Source organism: Nannobrachium achirus (assembly GCF_963921795.1).
Source record: "Nannobrachium achirus genome assembly, chromosome: 10".
Taxonomy (NCBI): domain Eukaryota; kingdom Metazoa; phylum Chordata; class Actinopteri; order Myctophiformes; family Myctophidae; genus Nannobrachium; species Nannobrachium achirus.
In genome coordinates, this window is record NC_137819.1 from 43,746,480 (window position 1) to 43,766,479 (window position 20,000).

The window sequence follows — 20,000 nt, forward strand, 5'->3', positions numbered from 1 at the left end:
CTTTATCACATTTTAGTGAGAAAAAAAAAAAGGTATTTTCAGTCCTTGTCTAAAGCTGTACTTTCCGAGATGACTGGCTCTCAGTGAGATTGGGACACAAATGGATGCAGACAGACAGACAGACAGACAGACAGACAGACAGACAGATACAGATATCTCCATATATGGGTATAAATGGACACAGGCAAACAGATGGTCAAAACGGGTCCTATGACAACAGGTATAATGGGGTTTGCATTAAAGGGGGAACCGGCACTGTGTCTGCAACACAGTCGGAGGCACAGACAGATACAGAGATCTCCATAATGGGCATAAAGGGACACAGACAAACTGTGAGCGCTTCGCCTCACAGCTAGAAGGTCCTGGGTTCGATTCCTGCCAGGGGACGCTGTGGGCACTGGGGGCGTGTTTCTTCCTCTGCGTCATCAGCACCCACACCCTATAGGTGGGGTTGGCGATAGGGCCTTTCTGTGTGAAGTTTGCATGTTCTCCCTGGATCTCCTAGGGTTGATACCCTCACAAAAACATGCCGGGGCGCCTGATGGAGGGGAAAGGAACTGGTTGGAATAACGTGTTCCTTCCACGCGCTAAGTCCAAACCAGGGAAATCTCCACTGTCAGGTGAAAAGAAGCAACTTGGGCTTGCATAGAAGGAAGCATGAGGTCAGTCCGTTGTCTCCCCAGGCGCGGCAGAGCAGAGCCCAGGATTACATAGGCAATTGGCACTGGGTGAAAAATGGGTTACAAAATCGTGGGATGAAAATTATAAAAAAAATAAAAATACAAATGTCAATTACAGAATCCCTGTACAATATATAAACCTGGACTATATGGCTGTAAATGTTATCAGAAACCAATTCCAATTCTGTTAGGAGCTTAGCAGAAAGAAGGGGGAAAAGAAACTGCTGGTAGCGATGCATTCTCAAACAGGTAGCTAACTTTTATCTAAAACAGGCAATTAACGTTTTACCCCCAAAGGGTGTGCAGAGTACACATACAGTACAAAATATGGAAAAATAACAAAACCCTTTATCCTTTTTATGGCAAGGCTCTGCAGGGTCTAGCCATCTGTACGAGTCTATCTTGTTTGTCTCTCTTTGTGTGTGTCTGGACATCTCACAAACCACTGGTCTGATCAGTGCCAAATGTGTTTGCCAGTAGGCCAAGTACCCCCACCATTCTTTTAAATATGTGTAAATAAGTCATCGACAACTTACGTTACAACTTGCGTTACAGATAGGACACATGAAGTCTGAGATGTTATTATTGCATCCATCGTCCCCGTCTTGCATCCTTCCCGAATAGGTCCAATAGTACAGTAGTATGTCGTCACTGTCGGGCATAAAAACCTTGTATCTCCAAGTTTCAAATTTGTACGTTTTTCCGTAAAGTAAAGCCCTGCTTCATCACACAAGACTATTGCACAAAACTAGTGAAAATAGCTGATCTACAAGCACATCGCGAGGCGTTGTGTGCTTGTAGATCGGTTACTTTCACTAGTTACCCTAGATTTTTTAAATGATAAAAACAAAACGGTTTGGGACATACAAGGTTTCCAACCGACAATGACGATGTAAATGTTCAGAGGCCTAATATCTCCCATGGCCAAGGAGGGATTCCCATTTGGCTTAGTGTCAGATGTTTGGCTTCTCAAGTTTTGATCATTGGGGGCTGGTCGGATCAGAGGTGGGTGAATGTGGCAGAAGACCTTCCTGAAGAGCAGAAGCCTATCATCTCCATTGTCAACAGAGTTGTCATCCATGTGGTTTCGTACGATGGGCACATTGAATAATCATTTTGTTCTTGTTTTCACAGCCGCCTACTGCAGCCCCCCAAACAACCCTGCAAACGGTACAGTGCACAGTCTGACGGGCACAAAGCTGGGCAGCACCCTGCGCTTCGGCTGTGACCAGGGCTTCCGGCTCATCGGCCAAAGTAGTGCCACCTGCACCCGGACACCACAGGGCATCTATCAGTGGAACGCACCAGTGCCACTTTGTCAAGGTGAGGACTGACCCATAACAAAGGGCCACAAGGGATGATGGACAGGTGCGGTTTCTAACAAAGGAAAGGAAGGAAGTCACACCCAGTGTGAAGTGAGCAGTGCCTTTGATGAGTTTCATGAAGCTATATAGTACTGTATGAACTAGTGGAATAATGTTAAATCCCTGTCCATTCATTTCAATGCTGCTCAACAGCGACAGGTAGGTCACCCTACGGTATTCATGTGGTACTACTCTATTTGATGTGTGGGTGCTGTCATACGGGTTGCACTACTCTATTTGATGTGTGGGTGCTGGTATACGGGTGGCACTACTCTATTTGATGTGTGGGTGCTGGTATATGGGTGGCACTACTCTTATTTGATGTGTGGGTGCTGGTATTCGACCTTGGGCGGTGCTACTGTAAAGCAGTAATGGTCATGGCCATTTGAAATGCTGTAACACAATTGTAGGTGCCCCATACTGTATTTGTGCAATTTAGGTTTATTTCGTTACTTTGAAGTATTTTGAATGATTATGAACTTTTAAGTAGTTAATTAATTACCCTTTACTTTTTATTTTTACTCCAAATTGTATTTTTAGTTACTTTTTTTCTGACTTTAATTGGCTTACTTTTAAGTATTTGTATTCACTTTATTTACTTTCAAGTATTTTTACTCATTTTAAGTACTTTGATGTATTTTTACTCACTTTGATTACTTTTTACCCACTTGTAGTTTTAGGTGTGTGTGTGTGTGTGTGTGTGTGTGTGTGTGTGTGTGTGTGTGTGTGTGTGTGTGTGTGTGTGTGTGTGTGTGTGTGTGTGTGTGTGTGTGTGTGTGTGTGTGTGTGTGTGTGTGTGTGTGTGTGTGTGTGTGTGTGTGTGTGTGTGTGTGCGACTGTGCGTGTGTGCGTGCGTGCGTGCGTTGTTGCCGTGCTCATACTGTACATACAGACATACAAACACACTCTGTCACTCGTTGGAGCGTCTGGCAATGCTCAAAAAGGAAACAGGTGTCAGGAGGGGCAACCTTTCCCCATTCTAGGGACGTTTATCAGGATCACACATTGTGTTTGATTTCAGATGATCTGGAAGAGTACAATACACACGACTGTAACAAATGATTGGCCTATATACTAGCCTTCAAGGAAGCTTACATCAGGCATCCTCAGAAATCCCGTTATTTGCTGTATTAGCTTGATGACACTTCACTGACCATGAGCTCAGTGGTTTGATGTTCCAATAGGGTGTGACAGTTCTACTGTAATTTACAATAATGTATCTTTCCTTAATGTTTATAATGTTCAAAATAAAAGATAAATAAATGCAATGATGCTATTGCATTATATTGTCATCTGAATCTTATTGTTGCCTGCAGTTAAAACACAAACAATAAACTGGAATGGATAATACAGCAGTTCCTCCCTCAAGCATGCAAGATTCCTACAACGAGTTTAATTATTTTACACCACACAAGGCTGTGATATTTAATTGTGCAGTTAAAAGCCATACTTTATTGACCTTAAATTTCAGATCGGTGCACTGGCGCCAATTCATTTTCTCTGGTTTCCATTGCAATATGAAAGCCGCATAGACACGTATTCTTTTAGTTTCCAACGAGCTCCAATAACAACAATCTTGGGTGGAAACGGAATGTCTGCAGGGCGGGCAGTCTAGTCAAAGTGGGTGCAATCCCCTCTATGAATTGTACAGCACAGTATGTGCTCTATCCAGACACAAGTGTTTACCATTGTTGAAAATGTTGAGGCTCGGGAGCACAACAATATGCTGGAGATGATGGGAGTGCGTTTGCAGTGAACATTTTGTGAGTTAACCTATTTAGAACGGGTACACATTTTGTGTATCATTATTTTATGCTTTAACTATTGAAAAATAGCAGATATACAAGCTCACAGCGCGGCACCGAGTGCCGCGCTGCGAGCTTGTAGATCTGCTATTTTAGAAAAATCGTTAAAATTAGAATTTTGACCCGATTCTATAAGTGTCTTTTGAATCCTCCTATGATTTTTGGGAAAAAAACTATGTTTCTATGTCAGCAATCTGGCCAGCCATCGTCAAAGAAAAGGTCCTTTTCACTTAACTGGAGCTCAGTTAGTCTGTTCTTGAGAGACTACTATGTCAGTGGCTCTCAAACCTTTTCGTGTGAAGGACCCCCAAAATTATATTTATTTGGCCACGGACCCCCATCTCAAAATATTTAGTTCCAGGGACCCCCAGAAGCAAAATTTTAGTTACAAATGTTCACTTTAAAAATACATAATATTCAAAGATTTGCACACATTTTCACGACTTTTTCAAAAATAGCAGATCTACAAGCTCGCAGCGCGGCACTCGGTGCCGCGCTGTGAGCTTGTATATCTGCTATTTTTCACTGGTTAAAGCGTTCAATCATTTATAGGCCTAAATGGGTTAAGCGACGTGCATGCGGAGGCGGCTTTTGCGAACCTCGTTGTTGCCTCCCTCTCAAATGAAACTTCATCTCCCTGAATCCCTGAGGGGTTCAATATTGCACAGCTGAAAAAGAAAATTGCAGCAAGTACATGACTGAAACTCTGACTTGTCTACTAAATATGCCTTTTCCCTCTTCGAATCCCCTCTTCTCTCTCACCAGTCATGTCCTGTGGAATGCCGGTCCCTCCAGTAAACGGCAGCATTATGGGACAGGACTTCACGTTGGGAGCGAGGGCCATGTACGAGTGTAACCCAGGCTTCCGACTGTCTGGCCCCGTCACCACCTCGGTCACTTGTCAAGAATCTGGGAGATGGAGCCCCATCGAGGCGCCACCCCATTGCATACGTGAGTGCATCGCCCCGCACAAAATCCATTAAAACTGTTACGCATCACGCGTACAGAATTCATGGGCACAGATCAATTTTTGTTTCATCCCCTCTCCCATTTTGGCATTTGTCACGTTTCAAAGCGTTGAAACTTTCAATTCCAAGTGTTCACCATGAAGGATCATTTCCGGATTAAAATGCAGTTTTCATACTCGCTAGTGTTAAATCCTCCATCACAGTTTCTGCACCATGCAGAAGCAGCTAAACCCTGATTACCGTTTAAACTCACCAAATATGTGTGGTCACTGCCGGGGTTACATAAGGCACAACTTGAAAACATTCAACTCCTCAAATCCTACTGCTACCAGGGATGTATACACAGTAACAGCACTACAGTGACTACAGATTGTACACATGCTATCGGATTTGGTATTTTATTGCAATATTGTTCAGTATCATATGTATTTTAAAATGTCCACATTACCACCTTCACTGTACTACACACAATAGTCACTGTGATATATGTTTATAATTAAACTATATATAACACACACACAAACAGACTACCATACATTTATACAGGTAAACTGTAGGTGACAGTCTTTTCAATATGAAGTGACTACCAATAATGGCAGTACATACAAAACAAAACAACATCTGTATTGTTATCCACAACGCAGTGCCATTATTGACGTACAATAATGGCACTGCCTATAATGCTGGTGTAACCTCTAACCCTCCAGCGGTGACCTGCCCTGACATCGGCCATTCCGCAGTGGATCATGGGAGATGGAGGCTCATCTACGGGACCCAAAACCAGTATGATGCCATAATGATGCTCATCTGTGACCCGGGATATTTCTACAGAGGTCAGAGGGTCATCCGTTGCCAGGCCAACAGTTCTTGGGACTACCCGGATCCCCGCCCAGCCTGTGATAGTGAGTGTACAGTAAATGATATGATGTATGAAATGTCCAGGCACTTAACTTTTCCTTACATTGTCATTTTTATTACTAACAATTAGGGCTGCGACTATGCTTTATCTTTTTAGCCATTATACTATCGATTCAACAAATTGCTTATCATTAAATCGTTTTTTTTATAAATGATCCAATCAACTTGAACATTTTTAAATAGACTAAATCGATTAGCCTGATTAACCACTTAACCTATTTTATAATTTGTTGTGCAACAGTGTAATGCAATATATATATTCTTTTTATTATAATTGATTGTTTTCTATAATCAATTAAACTGTTGCACCCCTAATAAGCAAGGGATAATTACGCCCAGCCATTGTTGAGAAATAAAAGCTGACAGGGTGATTAGGCACCGACGCGTGCCTAACATCCTTGAGAGCAATGTTTAGTTGTAATTTACATTGTGTGTTTGTTTACATGCCTGTCATGCTATAGTGCTCATCGGTCATTATTGAAAAATAACACACAGCTGAATTCAGTCATTGACCAATCGGATTCAAGCATTCAACCATAACAACAGATATCTTTCTGTCTGTAAAGTCACTTATCAGACATGGGAAATATTGACTTACACAAATCAGAACATGACCTCCTACCAAAGCAAACAGAATTGTGAACAAATCATTAATATTATTTTCCATTGCCATTTTTGTTGGATTTATAAATGTAACATAGGATAATATTTTCTTCTCATCTTAGTCATCTCCTGTGGGGACCTCGGGACTCCGCCAAACGGGAACAAGATTGGAACGCTGACGGTGTACGGAGCCACGGCCATTTTCTCCTGTAACACAGGATACACCCTGGTTGGCTCGCGGGTCCGAGAGTGCATGTCCAATGGACTATGGAGCGGCACGCAAGTCCAGTGTCTTGGTGAGATCAAATAGTATCCGAGAGAATAGCACATGTTCATTTAAACGTTCAAAATCAATATACAAATGAAATTGTCCACAGTGGTGGAAAGAAACTGCAGTAAGTACATTTACGCAAGTACTGTACTTACAGTAAGTACATTCTTTTCAAAATATTGACAAATGTGGGAAATGGGACTTTCGGCATGAGTACTTAGCCAATTTGAAGCCAATCATTTTGTACTTGTGGTTAAGTAATATACTTAACCACATAACCACATTGTAAGTAATATACATGTAATATACATGTGTTCTGTATACCCTGAAGAAGGCAGTTGTACTGCCGAAACGTTGGTTTATTCTCGGTGTCCTATAATACATTTTGGCACTTTGGCTACGGTGTGTTTTAAGACATTTTCTAAGTCATATAATTCTAGCAGATTATTTGTGCATTTTGGTATTGTTACTTTTACTTAAATAAACAGAATCTGAGTACTTCTCCACCACTGATTATGCCTGATGAGGCGCCTATATTCTGATCCTGTTTCTCTCTCTCACTCTCTCTCTCTCTCTCTCAATCGCAATCTCCCTCTCCTCCCCCCTGTAGCTGGACACTGTGGAACCCCTGAGCCCATAGTGAACGGTCAGATCATTGGAGAGAACTACAACTATCGAGGCAGTGTGGTGTACCAGTGTAACCCGGGCTTCCGTCTCATCGGCGTGTCTGTACGGATATGTGAGCAGGACCACCGCTGGTCAGGACGGACCCCCGTCTGTGTCCGTAAGTACAGAGGTTCTCAACCTTTTCAGGTCAAGTTCCCCCAAAATAATCTCCTGTTTTAAAGATTGATTTAATGAACTGCTTGCATAAGTAACCAGTCTGTTTCTTCTTCCATAGCCATCACATGTGGTCATCCTGGCAATCCTATCTTTGGTGTGACCCAGGGAACCCAGTTCAACCTGAATGATATTGTACGCTTTGCCTGCAATACTGGATACGTCCTTCAGGGGTCTGTTAGATCTTCCTGCCAGTCTAACGGCCAATGGAGCAATGCCCTCCCGAAGTGTAAAAGTAAGTGTCCTTACGTGTGTGTGTATGTGTGTGTGTGTGTGTGTGTGTGTGTGTGTGTGTGTGTTGGGGCATTCACCAAATATTTGAATATTCGAATATCAAAGTCACTATTCGATGTTCACCAAAATCGTTTTTCTTTTTTTTTTACTGTTTTGTCTTTAAAAATACTGTATATATATTTATTCATGGTTTATAAAGCTTGGCTAGATAGGAAGTCATAAGAACCCTGACAAGCACTTGGAATTGTAGGTATTCCATTTAATGTGACTCGGTTCCGCAGATAAATATTGTGAAAATAGCAGATCTACATGCTCACGACGCCTCGCAACGCGAGGCGTTGTGAACTGGCGTCCTGCCAGTCTAACGGCCAATGGAGCAATGCCCTCCCGAAGTGTAAAAGTAAGTGTCCTTACGTGTGTGTGTATGTGTGTGTGTGTGTGTGTGTGTGTGTGTGTGTGTGTGTGTGTGTTGGGGCATTCACCAAATATTTGAATATTCGAATATCAAAGTCACTATTCGATGTTCACCAAAATCGTTTTTCTTTTTTTTTTACTGTTTTGTCTTTAAAAATACTGTATATATATTTATTCATGGTTTATAAAGCTTGGCTAGATAGGAAGTCATAAGAACCCTGACAAGCACTTGGAATTGTAGGTATTCCATTTAATGTGACTCGGTTCCGCAGATAAATATTGTGAAAATAGCAGATCTACATGCTCACGACGCCTCGCAACGCGAGGCGTTGTGAGCATGTAGATCGGCTATTTTCACAATGTTCGCCTCTTGCTTACTTAATATTTGACAGTTTGGCCAGTCCTGTCAAATATTCGACTATTCGAATACTTTGAGGTCGAATAATTCAAATACTAAAAATCGCTATTCGTGAATGCCCTAGTGTGTCTGTGTGTGTGTGTGTGTGTATGTTTGCCTTCCTGTAATCCATCCTTTAAGCAATGCTTAAAGGTTTTTTCGTGACTCATTAGTGCGTGGTTGCTATAGGCAACACACTATTGTATTCGGTCCGAGATGTTTTTGCCAGCAAAGTGAACCTGCTTTTTGTAAACCTTTTTACAAGTAGTGATATCAGCGACCAGCATTCCTTGTAATGTCATCATTAACAGCCAATGAGAGACCAGCATTCCTCGTAATGTCATCATTAACAGCCAATGAGAGACCAGCATTCCTGGTGACATAAATACAAACACCTCATGGCGCGCTCTGCTGTCGCACTGTGCACAAGACACAAGTTGGCACCTCGACAGAGTACAGTTCTAGTTTTCTTTGTACTTGTCTGTACTCATGTACATTTGTGCAGGGAAGGCCCCGCCCCTATTATTCCCACCAAATGACTCCAATCACAGAATGAACAGAAATGAGACACATATCCCATCCAGGGGGACAGTGATCTTAAATGACACATATTAGTGAAAACTGAAATGAAAATCATATAGAGGCAAACTGTAATTACCCCAGGTCTTCTCTGTGGGGGAAGGCAAAGTTTCTAGATAATATTTACGTGTACAACGCTATCATCTGAGCCTTGCTACCTCTATTACACCCCGAGGATATAGCCTGTCTGTCAGAGAAAGAAACTTCGTTAATAACCACAATCTTGGGGTCCTTGAGCCTGTGTGAGAGACGGCAGCCTTTGGAGACACGGTTCTGTGGTTTTTTATCTTAGAATGAGAATTACCTGTCCCCTGTGAAAGAGAGAGAGAGAGAAAGAAGAGAGCGAGAGCACAGACTTTTAATTTGATTTAGCATTTTCCTAGACAGGCAAAGTGTCTGGGCGCCTGGCCCTGCTTTTAAGCCCACACTAACTAAAGAATTTGTGACGGGCACAGAAAAGGGCCCCTGCTATCACATGTTGGTCTTTACGGTCACCACATTTGACAAGCCATTGATGGAACCAAGTGATAGATTGACCTTTATTTGCTTTTCCAATGAGTAGCGAACAGAATGATTTTGCCATTTATTTAGATGCTCAAAAGTATGGGGTTAAAAGTCCATGAGATATCCTTTGTCAGCTGATGCCAAGAAGGAGGAAGACAAGCTGGGAGAAATGCACTTGGCTGTTGAATGCATAAGTAGCGCGAGGCTTCCTCCCAGACAGATGCATTAAATCTCTCTGCTCCTGCACTGACATCATATTAGCATTGGCCTTGTTTCCATGCACACGATAGCTGTGTGCTGCGTTTTGGTTTTCGTGCGAGCGCGTGCGAGCCCCGCGTATGTGTGGCAAGCAATGCACCTGTTTAAATAGCACCTCATTCTCCACTGTTTATGTGGAGACAGAAGCAGATAGGAGACCTTTTTGGTCAATCAGATTTATCACCGTAATTACAGCATTCAGGTCATACAGAGCCCTGCCATCCTTCTGCTCTCCTTCTGTTGCTGCGGTGTGGCGCACCGCACCTCCTCTTCCTTTGTGCGCCTTCTCCCCTCTCCGCCTCCTCTCCCTGCCTTATTTTAGCCTTCAGCGTAATCTTTCCCTCCAAGGTTGACTTGCCGCACACCTCCCTCGTTCCCACTCTCTATTTTGCCTCCCTTTATCGAGCTCTACCAACCACCACCAACCACCACACGTGCGTTAATTTGTCAAAAGCGTAAAGGAGGGCAGAGAGAGAGAGAGAGAGAGAGAGAGAGATGAGAACAGTGCAGAGGAGGGAGAGGGGGAAAAAATATGGGAACAGACAATGGAGTTGGTCAGTCGGCTAATGACATCCAGGGCTCTCCTCTCTTCCTCTCCTCTCCGCTTAACCTTCCTTCTTGGACTCACCTCACCGCTAATAACTTCTTAAAGGGGCCCCACCATGAATTTCACATTTTACATTTTTCATTTTTTTTTGGTCTTCCCAGTGTCTCTTCCAGCCCCCCAAAAGAATCATTAACTCTAAGCCTTGCCTTTCATTTCAGTGATTTTCTGAATGGGCGTGGCTGAACGGTACTCTTTTGAAATCGGCCCCATGCTATGTCACAGGGGGCTCATTTCCTATTGGGCGCCCTTGAGAAGGGGGCCGTACTTTTTGGGAGGCTACATTCTATTGAGACTATATATATGAGGTGGAACCATGAGGTAAAGTGGTCCTAAAATTGGAACGATACGGAGAAGATTACGATTGACTACATAGTTCTTATCGTGGTTCTCTGATATTCTCTGTATCGTTCCAATTTTAGCCCAAAGACAGCGCCCTGTTGCCAACAGGGCATTTTGGTATTGCGTCTGAAACGGCTTGGAATTAGAGACAGAACATAAAATTTCAATATCCGAGTGGTTGTTTAGGCTAAAACCTGTATAAAATCGTATTATGGACCAATATTTATATAAAATATATATTTTGAAAAGCATGGTGGGGCCCCTAAGTGTGGGGTGGCTCACAGTAGATGTAATGAGCCTGGTGTACAATGATGATATGATATGATGAATACCTACTCCTCCCGCGGGGGAAATTCAGGTATCGCAGCCCAACCCAGCTGCTTTTTATATCAGCTTTGACCCAGCTGAACTCAACCCAGTGATGCCCACAAGAAGCGCAAGGGGGAAGGGGAGCAGTGGTAGCTGGAGTGGGGAATCGTACCTGCAACCTCTGGGGCCTCCGGAGTCCTAGGTGTGGACACTAACCACTCAGCCACCACTGCTCAAGATACACTACTCCACTAAGATACCCATGTACCTGTCAAACTACTTCCAAAATGTCAAGGATGTTCACAATCACAACACCTGAGGCAGCTCCACAGATCACGTTCGACCCAGATTCGGCTCAAAGAAAGGGGTTCGGGGGCGCCCGGTGGCCTACTGGTCTAAGCGCATACCATATAGGCATTGATGCCTGGCGGCGTCGCCGGTTCGATTCCCGATCTGGACGACCTTTGCCGCATGTCTCTCCCCATCTCTCCCCCGTTTCCTGTCAGTCTACTGTACTATCCAATAAAGGCATAAAAGCCCCAAAAAAAAAATCTTTATGTGGAACGCCCTAACAAAGGCCTTAAAGGAGTGTAGTGTACCTACCCTCCTTTAAAACCGCACTGAAAAGTCACTTACAGGCGGCTGCTACTCTAACCTGCCTATCCCCCATGTAAACTTTTTTTGTGGTGTCTATCCTTTTGGTTGACCTTGTACCAGTGAACTGTACTGTCATGTACCTGTATCCTATGCACACCTCTAATAATCAATCAAATCAATCCTCTTAGGTAGGTAGCCGTTTGCTGTGTTTGTTTGTTTGTCAGTATTCATTTGTTCGCCGCTCGCTGTAGGCCCACTCAGACACACCACCTACTGTACATTACATAGGCTGCGCTTGGCAGGAGGCCAAGAGCAGCAGGAGGAGGAGAAAGGGGGGCAGAGAGTGACCGGGGGGAGTGGGGTGTCCCCTGTTCTGAGGAGAAACAGAGATGAATTACCCCATTTCCTCTCCTCTCCTCTCTTGCTCTCCTTTCTTCTCCTTTCCCCTTTCATATCGACTTCCCTTCCCTTCCCTGTCTCTGCCCAGTGGGCCACTCGAAAACTCTGCCAGGGGGTCAGTTGTTGGATTCCAGCCTTTAGAGCTATAACCTGAATTTCTGGGGCTGAGGCAGCCTCCGAATGAGGCTTTGTAGAATTATTAAACGACGAGTTGTTAAATGATGGCGCCATGGGTCGGCTCTCTACAGGAGGCAATGTGTTCCAGTAGGTGTTTAGACGGCAGGGGTGCGGGTTTGATTTAGTTGTGCTGGCTTGCTTGGAAGTATGAAAACGAGAGCTTTTAAAAGCATTAGCATACAATGGGTTCAATTTGGCTGAGGAGAGGGCGCACTCGCGGGGGCGAGACTGGCACGGCATAATGGCTGCGTGGGCGACTTCCAGACGCCGTGTTCGGAGCCCATTTGTGTTTTGGCATTGTGTCATAGAGCGCTAGGTTGTGTCTTCCTCTATAGCCCGCGCCGGAACTCAGCCCAGCTGCTGCGTATCGCGGATACGCTGGAGCGGCGGCGGGCGGATTCTTTGGAGCGTACCTCGGACATCTGATGCCGGCAGGAAAGTTTGAGCGGCACTGCTGCCCCCCAGTGCCCCGAGACACGCAGGGGACGAGATTGGCTTATTGGAAAACATCTGTCATGAATTTGAATACTGTATACATGGAGCCGCCAGGACCTCCTTCCACTCTGTTCCTGTCCCCATTTTCTCCATCATCCCTCTTCTCTTCTCTTCTCTTCTCTTCTCTTCTCTTCTCTTCTCTTCTCTTCTCTTCTCTTCTCTTCTTCTCCTCCTCACCTTGCGTCGCCTCTCCTCTCCTCTTCATCCATCACTGTCTCGCTGTCTCTGCAGCATGGAGGCCAGCAGGAGACTGACTACTAATGAAGCAAATGTTTGTTTTCAGAGTCTGTTCCTCCCAGCTTCATTTTGAGACAGATGCATGGATGTGGATGGATGGATGCATGAATGGATGAGGTAGCAATGGAGGGATGAGGTCCCAATGTATGAATGAATGGACCAGTGTCAAGCACTTTGAATTCTCAACTTGCTTAGAAAAGCGCCATAACAATGCCATCCATTATTATTATTATCATTAGCAGATGAGGAGAGGGAAGGTCCGTCTTTAATACATGGACACGAATTAATTGATTCACTATTGAGTTTGTACGGTTTGTCTCATTCAGGCTTTGTGAAGTAGCTCTGGATACCGACGTCTGCTAAAGTCTAATTGCGAAGTAGCGGTACACAACACATTCAAATATCTGCACGTGTTTCGCATAATCATCCTCATGCATTAATGGAGGCAAATATACAGCATAGTTCCACACTGCTGCGTGGAATATGAACATAATAATAACTTGCTCCCCCCCTCTCTCTCTCTGTCTCTTTCTCAGGCACGTGCACTCATAGACATCAAAGGGGGCTTGAGCCCCTGCCCTTCTATCCGTCTGAAAAAAGTGCCCCCTCCAGGCCATGAATGCAGTTTTCACTATGATGAAAGAAATGCAAATGCTCTCTTTCCATGCCATACCTGAAGGAAGCATTCAAGAGAATTGCCAGGCTCAAACTCTCCTGAACTTGAATGCAGCATCTTATGTTGAAAGAATTTTCCTCTCTGTGTAGAGATCCATGCCGTACGCCACATCTCTAGTATTCACTTGATTATGCTTACAGTAGTTCAGTGCGGTATCAAGTACTGAAAATAACCAACCTCCAAGCACACAACGCGTCACAGTGTGACGCGCTGTGAGCTTGGGCTGCGCTTGATCTGCTATCCTTTCTAAAGGCTCCTTTAGAAATGTCAGCCCCTGCCTCTCTAACATTGTCCCTGGTCTCTCTCTCTCACTCTCTCCTAGTTGTGAACTGCACTGAACCAGGCCACGTTGACAACAGCGTCAGGCAGGTTCTGGCCAGCGGGCAACACCGCTACACCTTCCAGACCACCGTGTCGTACCGCTGTAACCCGGGATACTACCTGCTGGGCACCAGCTCCATCTCCTGCCAGGGGGACGGCACCTGGGACCGCTCTCTGCCTAAGTGCCTGTGTGAGTATAGCCTTGGTACCGATCAGCTTCTGGCTTTTAGTTTGTTTTGTTCGATGTCAGCCTGCAGGTGCGTGTTTTGCGATGGGAAAGGTGTCTTAGATGGGAATTGAAGGTTAAGTGATAGCTGTTGTGCTCTGTTTATTTTCCTGTCTGAGTTTTTTTTTATCTGAACAGCCTTGCTTTGTAGAAATGAAAAAAGAAAAAAGAACCTGTGTTCCAAATGGATCCAAAGTAGTTCTTTATTTAGTCACAAGCACATGCTGATGCTTTTCATTGGCCAAATATTTATAAAACCCACAGACAACACTTTCACTGTAAGAATTGTTCTAAAGTAGTGAAAATAGACGATCTGCAGGTGTCGCAATGTGAGCTTGTCGATCGGCTGCTTTTGCGCGACACTCTTCAACAACCAAGTAGCACATTCATTTTACATACACATATTGTCACTGTTTCAAATGTGTATGTTTTATTTGTAAAGTAAAGCCCTGCTTCATCATAGGACTGTCTCACGAGACTAGTGAAAACAGCAGACCTACAAGCACACAACGCCTCATAGTGCGAGGCGTTGTCTGCTTGTAGATCGGCTATTTTCACTATTTCAAATCATTTTTAAAATCATAAATACAAGATGAACGGGCATACAAGGTGGTTCCCACCCGACAGCGACGATATACAAGATTTCTACCAGTGGTGGAAAACGTACTGTATAACATAAGTAAAAGTATCAATACTGCAATGTAGATATACTCTGTTAGGGTGCCCTCACACCAAAATACCTATGAGAGTGGAATCCGCGTTCCGCCAATGCATTTCAATGATAAGGGAGCGTTTTTTGCAGAAATCCTCTGCTGGCATGAAACCGCTTCACTCTCATTGAAATGCATTGGCGGAACGCGGATTCCACTCTCATAGGTATTTTGGTGTGAGGGCACCCTTACAAGTAAAAGTCCTGAATTCAAAATGTACTTGAGTAAAAGTATGAAAGTATTGGCATCAAAATGTACTTAAAGTACCAAAAGTAAAAGTACAAAATGTTTGAATATAGCAGATCTACAAGCTCACAACACAACGCAATATGTTGTGAGCTTGTAGATCGGCTATTTTCAAATAGTCAAGGTATAAAATAGGGCTAAAGAAGTTCATGTATATGTTTTTTATATTAGAATTTATATCTGCAAAGTAACTAGTAACTAAAGTTTTCAAATAAATGCAGCGGAGTAAAAGTACAATATTTGTATGTGAGATATAGTGGAGTAGAAGTAAAAGTATTGGAAATTGGAAATACTCAAGTAAAGTACAAATACTTCAAAAGTGTACTTAAGTACAGTACTTAAGTAAATGTACTTAGTTACTTTACACCACTGGTTTCTACTCGACAGCGACAATATGCTATCATTGCCCTTTGCTTTCTAACCTTTGGTTCTCTCTCTCTCTGCCTCCTCGTACCCGTCACTGGACAGTGGTGCTGTGCGACCGGCCCAGCGTTCCGCCCTACGCCCAGATCTCTGGCGACCGCCGGACGGTGGGCTCGGTCATCCGTTTCAGCTGCATCGGCCAGCGTGGCATCGTGGGGAACACCACGCGCATGTGCCAGCTGGATGGCCAGTGGAGCGGCTCGCTGCCGCACTGCTCCGGTACGTACGGGACACTATACTCTGATCCCAGGTCGGATCGGGAGGGGACCGGGCATGACTTTCATGCCTCTGCCGTGAAATTCCCAATAACCCCATTTTATTATTTTAATCTGAGGAGACGGTGCTGACCTTAATTCTCACCATCAACTTAAATGGGAAAGGATTGGGAATGGGCAGGCATGAAGATCATGAGTCTCCGAGGGGCCTGCATTATACCCTCCCTCCTTTTTCCCTTTACACTGCTGTGAGCTTTTAGATTTGCAGAATAGGGATGCTATATAGCAGGGGTCTTCAACAGGGGGGGACCCCCTGGTTATATTAACCATTTGAACCCTAGTGTCCTTATACTGAGAACTTTAGCCAAAAATAGCAGATCTACAAGCTCTACAATCTACAAGCTTGTAGATCGGCTATTTTTGGCAAAGAGGTTTGGTGTAGAGGGGAAAAAGAGCAGACTAAGTACAGACTGAGTGAAAGGTTCAAGTGGTTAAATATCTGGAAACACAAATTTAGATGAACCCAAAATACACTGTCAAACGATGAAACTAAACTATATGGTATCTATGGGTTGTGAGGGGTCCCTGCTTCATCTCTCTCTTGACTAAGGGGTCCTTTGGCGTGAAAACATTTAAGACCCCTGCTATATAGGGTTCCTGTGATGAACTGCTCCTGCCTCTAATATTTGATTAATCCCAGTGTAAAAAAAATGGCCGCCGAGTCAGAGTTGCACGGATGCTCTTGTAAGGGTGGGTCTCAGTAGGCGGAGAGTCTGAAAAGAAATGGACGTGGGAACAAGGGCTGTGTGTGTGTCGGCACTGCAGGCCTCAAGGGCAGAGTCCTGTGTCCTCCATAAAGCCGCTTTAATCTGCTCATATTAGAGTGAGGAACAGGCACGCCCACGCCCGGGCCCTGGTTGTGAAGTGCCATAAAGACATCTGCCCACGTCCCTCTTCCTACAGCACACTGTAAAGCGCCTCGGGGTGCTCGCTGCACCCACACATACACCGCAGGGCCCCAAGGGCATCCACACCCTCACGCAGCTATGCACACATTTACCCTGTGTGTGTGTGAGTGAAACTATCACACGCACGTACGCCCGCCCGCCCGTACGCACGCACACAGACAGACAGACGCACGCACCTACACACACACGCATAGACACATGCATGCACACAAGAACACACACGGTCACTCACTGAATTACACACACACACACACACACACATTCAATCGCTCACACACAGTCACAGGCACAGACGTGTATTGACGCACATGCACACACAGACACAAATGCACACACACACACACACACACACACACACACACACACACACACACACACACACACACACACACACACACACACACACACACACACACACACACACACACACATAAACAAGTCAATAATAAAAATGCATCCTGACAGGTTAATGTCACAATTCATGACGTTCATATATCCTGGAGATTGCTGGCTTTGTTCTCAGCGGACAATAAAAAGCTGCCTCTTTGTCCAGATTCCCCGACTTTCTGAGCTAAAACTCTAGTAAAGCTACATTGACCGGATGCGTGTAAAAACCAGTGGGGGCTAGGAAATACACTGCAGCCCTAAATGTTTTGCGATTGTTTTAAAATGCCTGGTGGGCGATTCAAACCCGCGGTGCGAAACACACCAACGACCCAGTGAAAGGAAAACGACGTTGTCTCACACATGGTCGGCAAATGAAACGTAATGAAACATAATGTATTTGGGTCACAGGCAGTCACTCCTGTGGGACAGAGAGGGCAATTAGATTCTTTAATCAGCTGGCAGCGGGAACTCTTCATTCTGGGTTTCAAAACATCACTGTGTGTCATTGTGTGTCAGTGTGGAGATGGTCAAGATAGCCCTGAGAGACTCCGGTCCAGGGGAATCGCACCAAATTCTGGGCCCTGGGTACAAGGTTTCACTGCGGGCCCCCCATGAATGTTAACTATTGAAAAATAGCAGATATACAAGCTCACAGCGCGGCACCGAGTGCCGCGCTGCGAGCTTGTAGATCTGCTATTTTTGAAAAATTGTGAAAATGCCTGCAAGAAACCCATGTTTCCATGTCAGTGATGCTCAAAATTCTTCATGTGAAGGACCCCCAAAATGATATGAATTTGGCCGCGGACCCCATCCCAAAATATTTAGTTCCAGGGACCCCGAGAAGCAAAATTTGAGTTACAAATGTTCGCTTAAAAAATACATATATTCAAAGATTTGCGCACATTTTCACGGCTTTTAAAAAATAGCAGATCTACAAGCTCGCAGCGCGGCACTTGGTGCCGCGCTGTGAGCTTGTATATCTGCTATTTTTCAATAGATAAAGTTACTAGGGCCCCTCCACCTTGGGCCCCGGTAACTCAGTCCCACTTTCCTACCCCTTGTGACGCCCCTGCTCCGGTTTACCATATAGGGCAGTGGTTCTCAAAGGGCTTTCCAGGGACTTTGTGGGTTCCTTTATCGGGGTCTAAATTGACCCTTACAAGTCTGTAACTCTAACAGTATACAAATGTTGTTTTTAAGGGACCCTCCTCATAAAGGACTCTCTTGGCCCCCAAACTGTGGAATAAGCTCCCTGTCGCACTTTGAACTACAGACTCACTCCCTAGCTTCCGCCGTGGACTGACTCCACCTAAACCCATAGCACTACTGTAACACTCCCACTTCCCTCAATGACCAAATTGACCATCAATGACCATACATGAAGCTATAGCATGTTTTAGGTTTTAGAAGTTTTTTACTAATTAGGTGCGTTGTCTACCTTTGTTGTTGTTTTACTAGATTGATATTCCCATGCATTTGTTATATTGTTGTTAATGTACTGATATTATCTTGCTTATTATAGTGATGTGTATTACCTGCTTATTGTAAGTCGCTTTGGATTAAATGCGTCTGCTAAATGCCTAAACTGTAAACTGTAAACTGTAAATGGAACCAAATGGACCCGTTAAATGGACCCATTATTTGTATACTGTCAGAGTTAAGGGGAGACCTTGAAATGTAAAAGTTTGAGAAACACTGATATATGGTTTAAGTGGTTAAACCTTTAGCATTGTTTTTTTTTTAACTGCCTTCCCCCTTACCTGTGTCTCTGGCTGGTTTCCAGGGGAGTCGGCAGGGCTTTGTGGCGACCCAGGCATCCCTGTGCACGGCATCCGTCTGGGGGAAGACTTCACGGTGGACAGCTTGGTGCGCTTCAGCTGCGAACCCGGCTACACGCTCAGGGGCTCCTCTGAGAGGAAGTGTCTGGCCAATGGCTCGTGGGTGGGCATACAGCCAGAGTGTCAGGGTAAGACACACACACGCGCATGCGCAGTCGCGCACACACACACACACACACACACACACACACACACCCTCACAAAAAACATGCAGTAATCCTGGTCTGTATACTGCCTCCCCCTGGCCAGCTGGGGCGCCTGATGGAGGGGAAAGGAACTGGTTGGAATAACGTGTTCCTTCCAAAAGTTACGTCCAGACAGGGAAATTCCCCCTGTCAGGTGAAAAGAAGCGGCTTGGACTCCTCATGCATAGAAGGAAGAGATCAGTCCGTTGCTCTCCCCAGGTTGGCAGAGGGAGAGTAGCACTCAGGATTACATTAGACAATTGACACCGGGTGAAAAAAATGGGTTAGAAAAATCGTGGGATAAAAATTAAGTAAAAAATAAAAAGGTATAATAACTGACATGGAACCAATGTAGTAGATAGCTAGTAGATGACAGTGATAGGCGACTCCATAATGACATCTAGCAGCTACATGTATCAGCCGACAATACTGTAAGTGATCCTCTCCTCTCCCATACAATAAGTCTTAATGAAATTAAACTGCGTGTTAAGTGGATGATTCAAACAATAGTTGCAATACATTGTTTATATTAGTCAGTTTTGCATGTCTGTGCTGATGAATTGTCTATCACGTAGGAGTATGGCTCTTCAAATTGAACGTATAGTATTTTTTTTCAAAAGGACCCATTCCTTTTAAAAATAAATGCACTTACAGTAGATCCATATTTAGCGTGCACCTCTCCTCCACTCTGATGCCACTCGCCAGCAGGCAGCTCAATTATGTAGACTCCCTTATTTGACTCTGGTATACTCTGATCCTACTCCTAGGTCAGTGCAATCATCACGCAAGTTACACAGCACCGTATGCATT

At 44.5% G+C, this 20,000-nt stretch overlaps 1 protein-coding gene across 1 annotated transcript in view; it reads left to right on the top strand.

Moving 5' to 3' along the window:
* The window catches only part of csmd2 (CUB and Sushi multiple domains 2), a gene marked incomplete at its 5' end in the record, with an annotated part of 568,918 nt that overhangs the window by 428,814 nt on the left and 120,104 nt on the right, over nt 1–20,000 (top strand). The window contains 9 exons of the mRNA XM_080735514.1: nt 1,815–2,003; nt 4,615–4,800; nt 5,525–5,719; nt 6,461–6,634; nt 7,220–7,393; nt 7,511–7,684; nt 13,994–14,182; nt 15,643–15,816; nt 18,951–19,133. Coding sequence (XP_080591640.1) covers nt 1,815–2,003; nt 4,615–4,800; nt 5,525–5,719; nt 6,461–6,634; nt 7,220–7,393; nt 7,511–7,684; nt 13,994–14,182; nt 15,643–15,816; nt 18,951–19,133 — 1,638 coding nt within the window. The remainder of the gene's footprint in view (nt 1–1,814; nt 2,004–4,614; nt 4,801–5,524; nt 5,720–6,460; nt 6,635–7,219; nt 7,394–7,510; nt 7,685–13,993; nt 14,183–15,642; nt 15,817–18,950; nt 19,134–20,000) is intronic.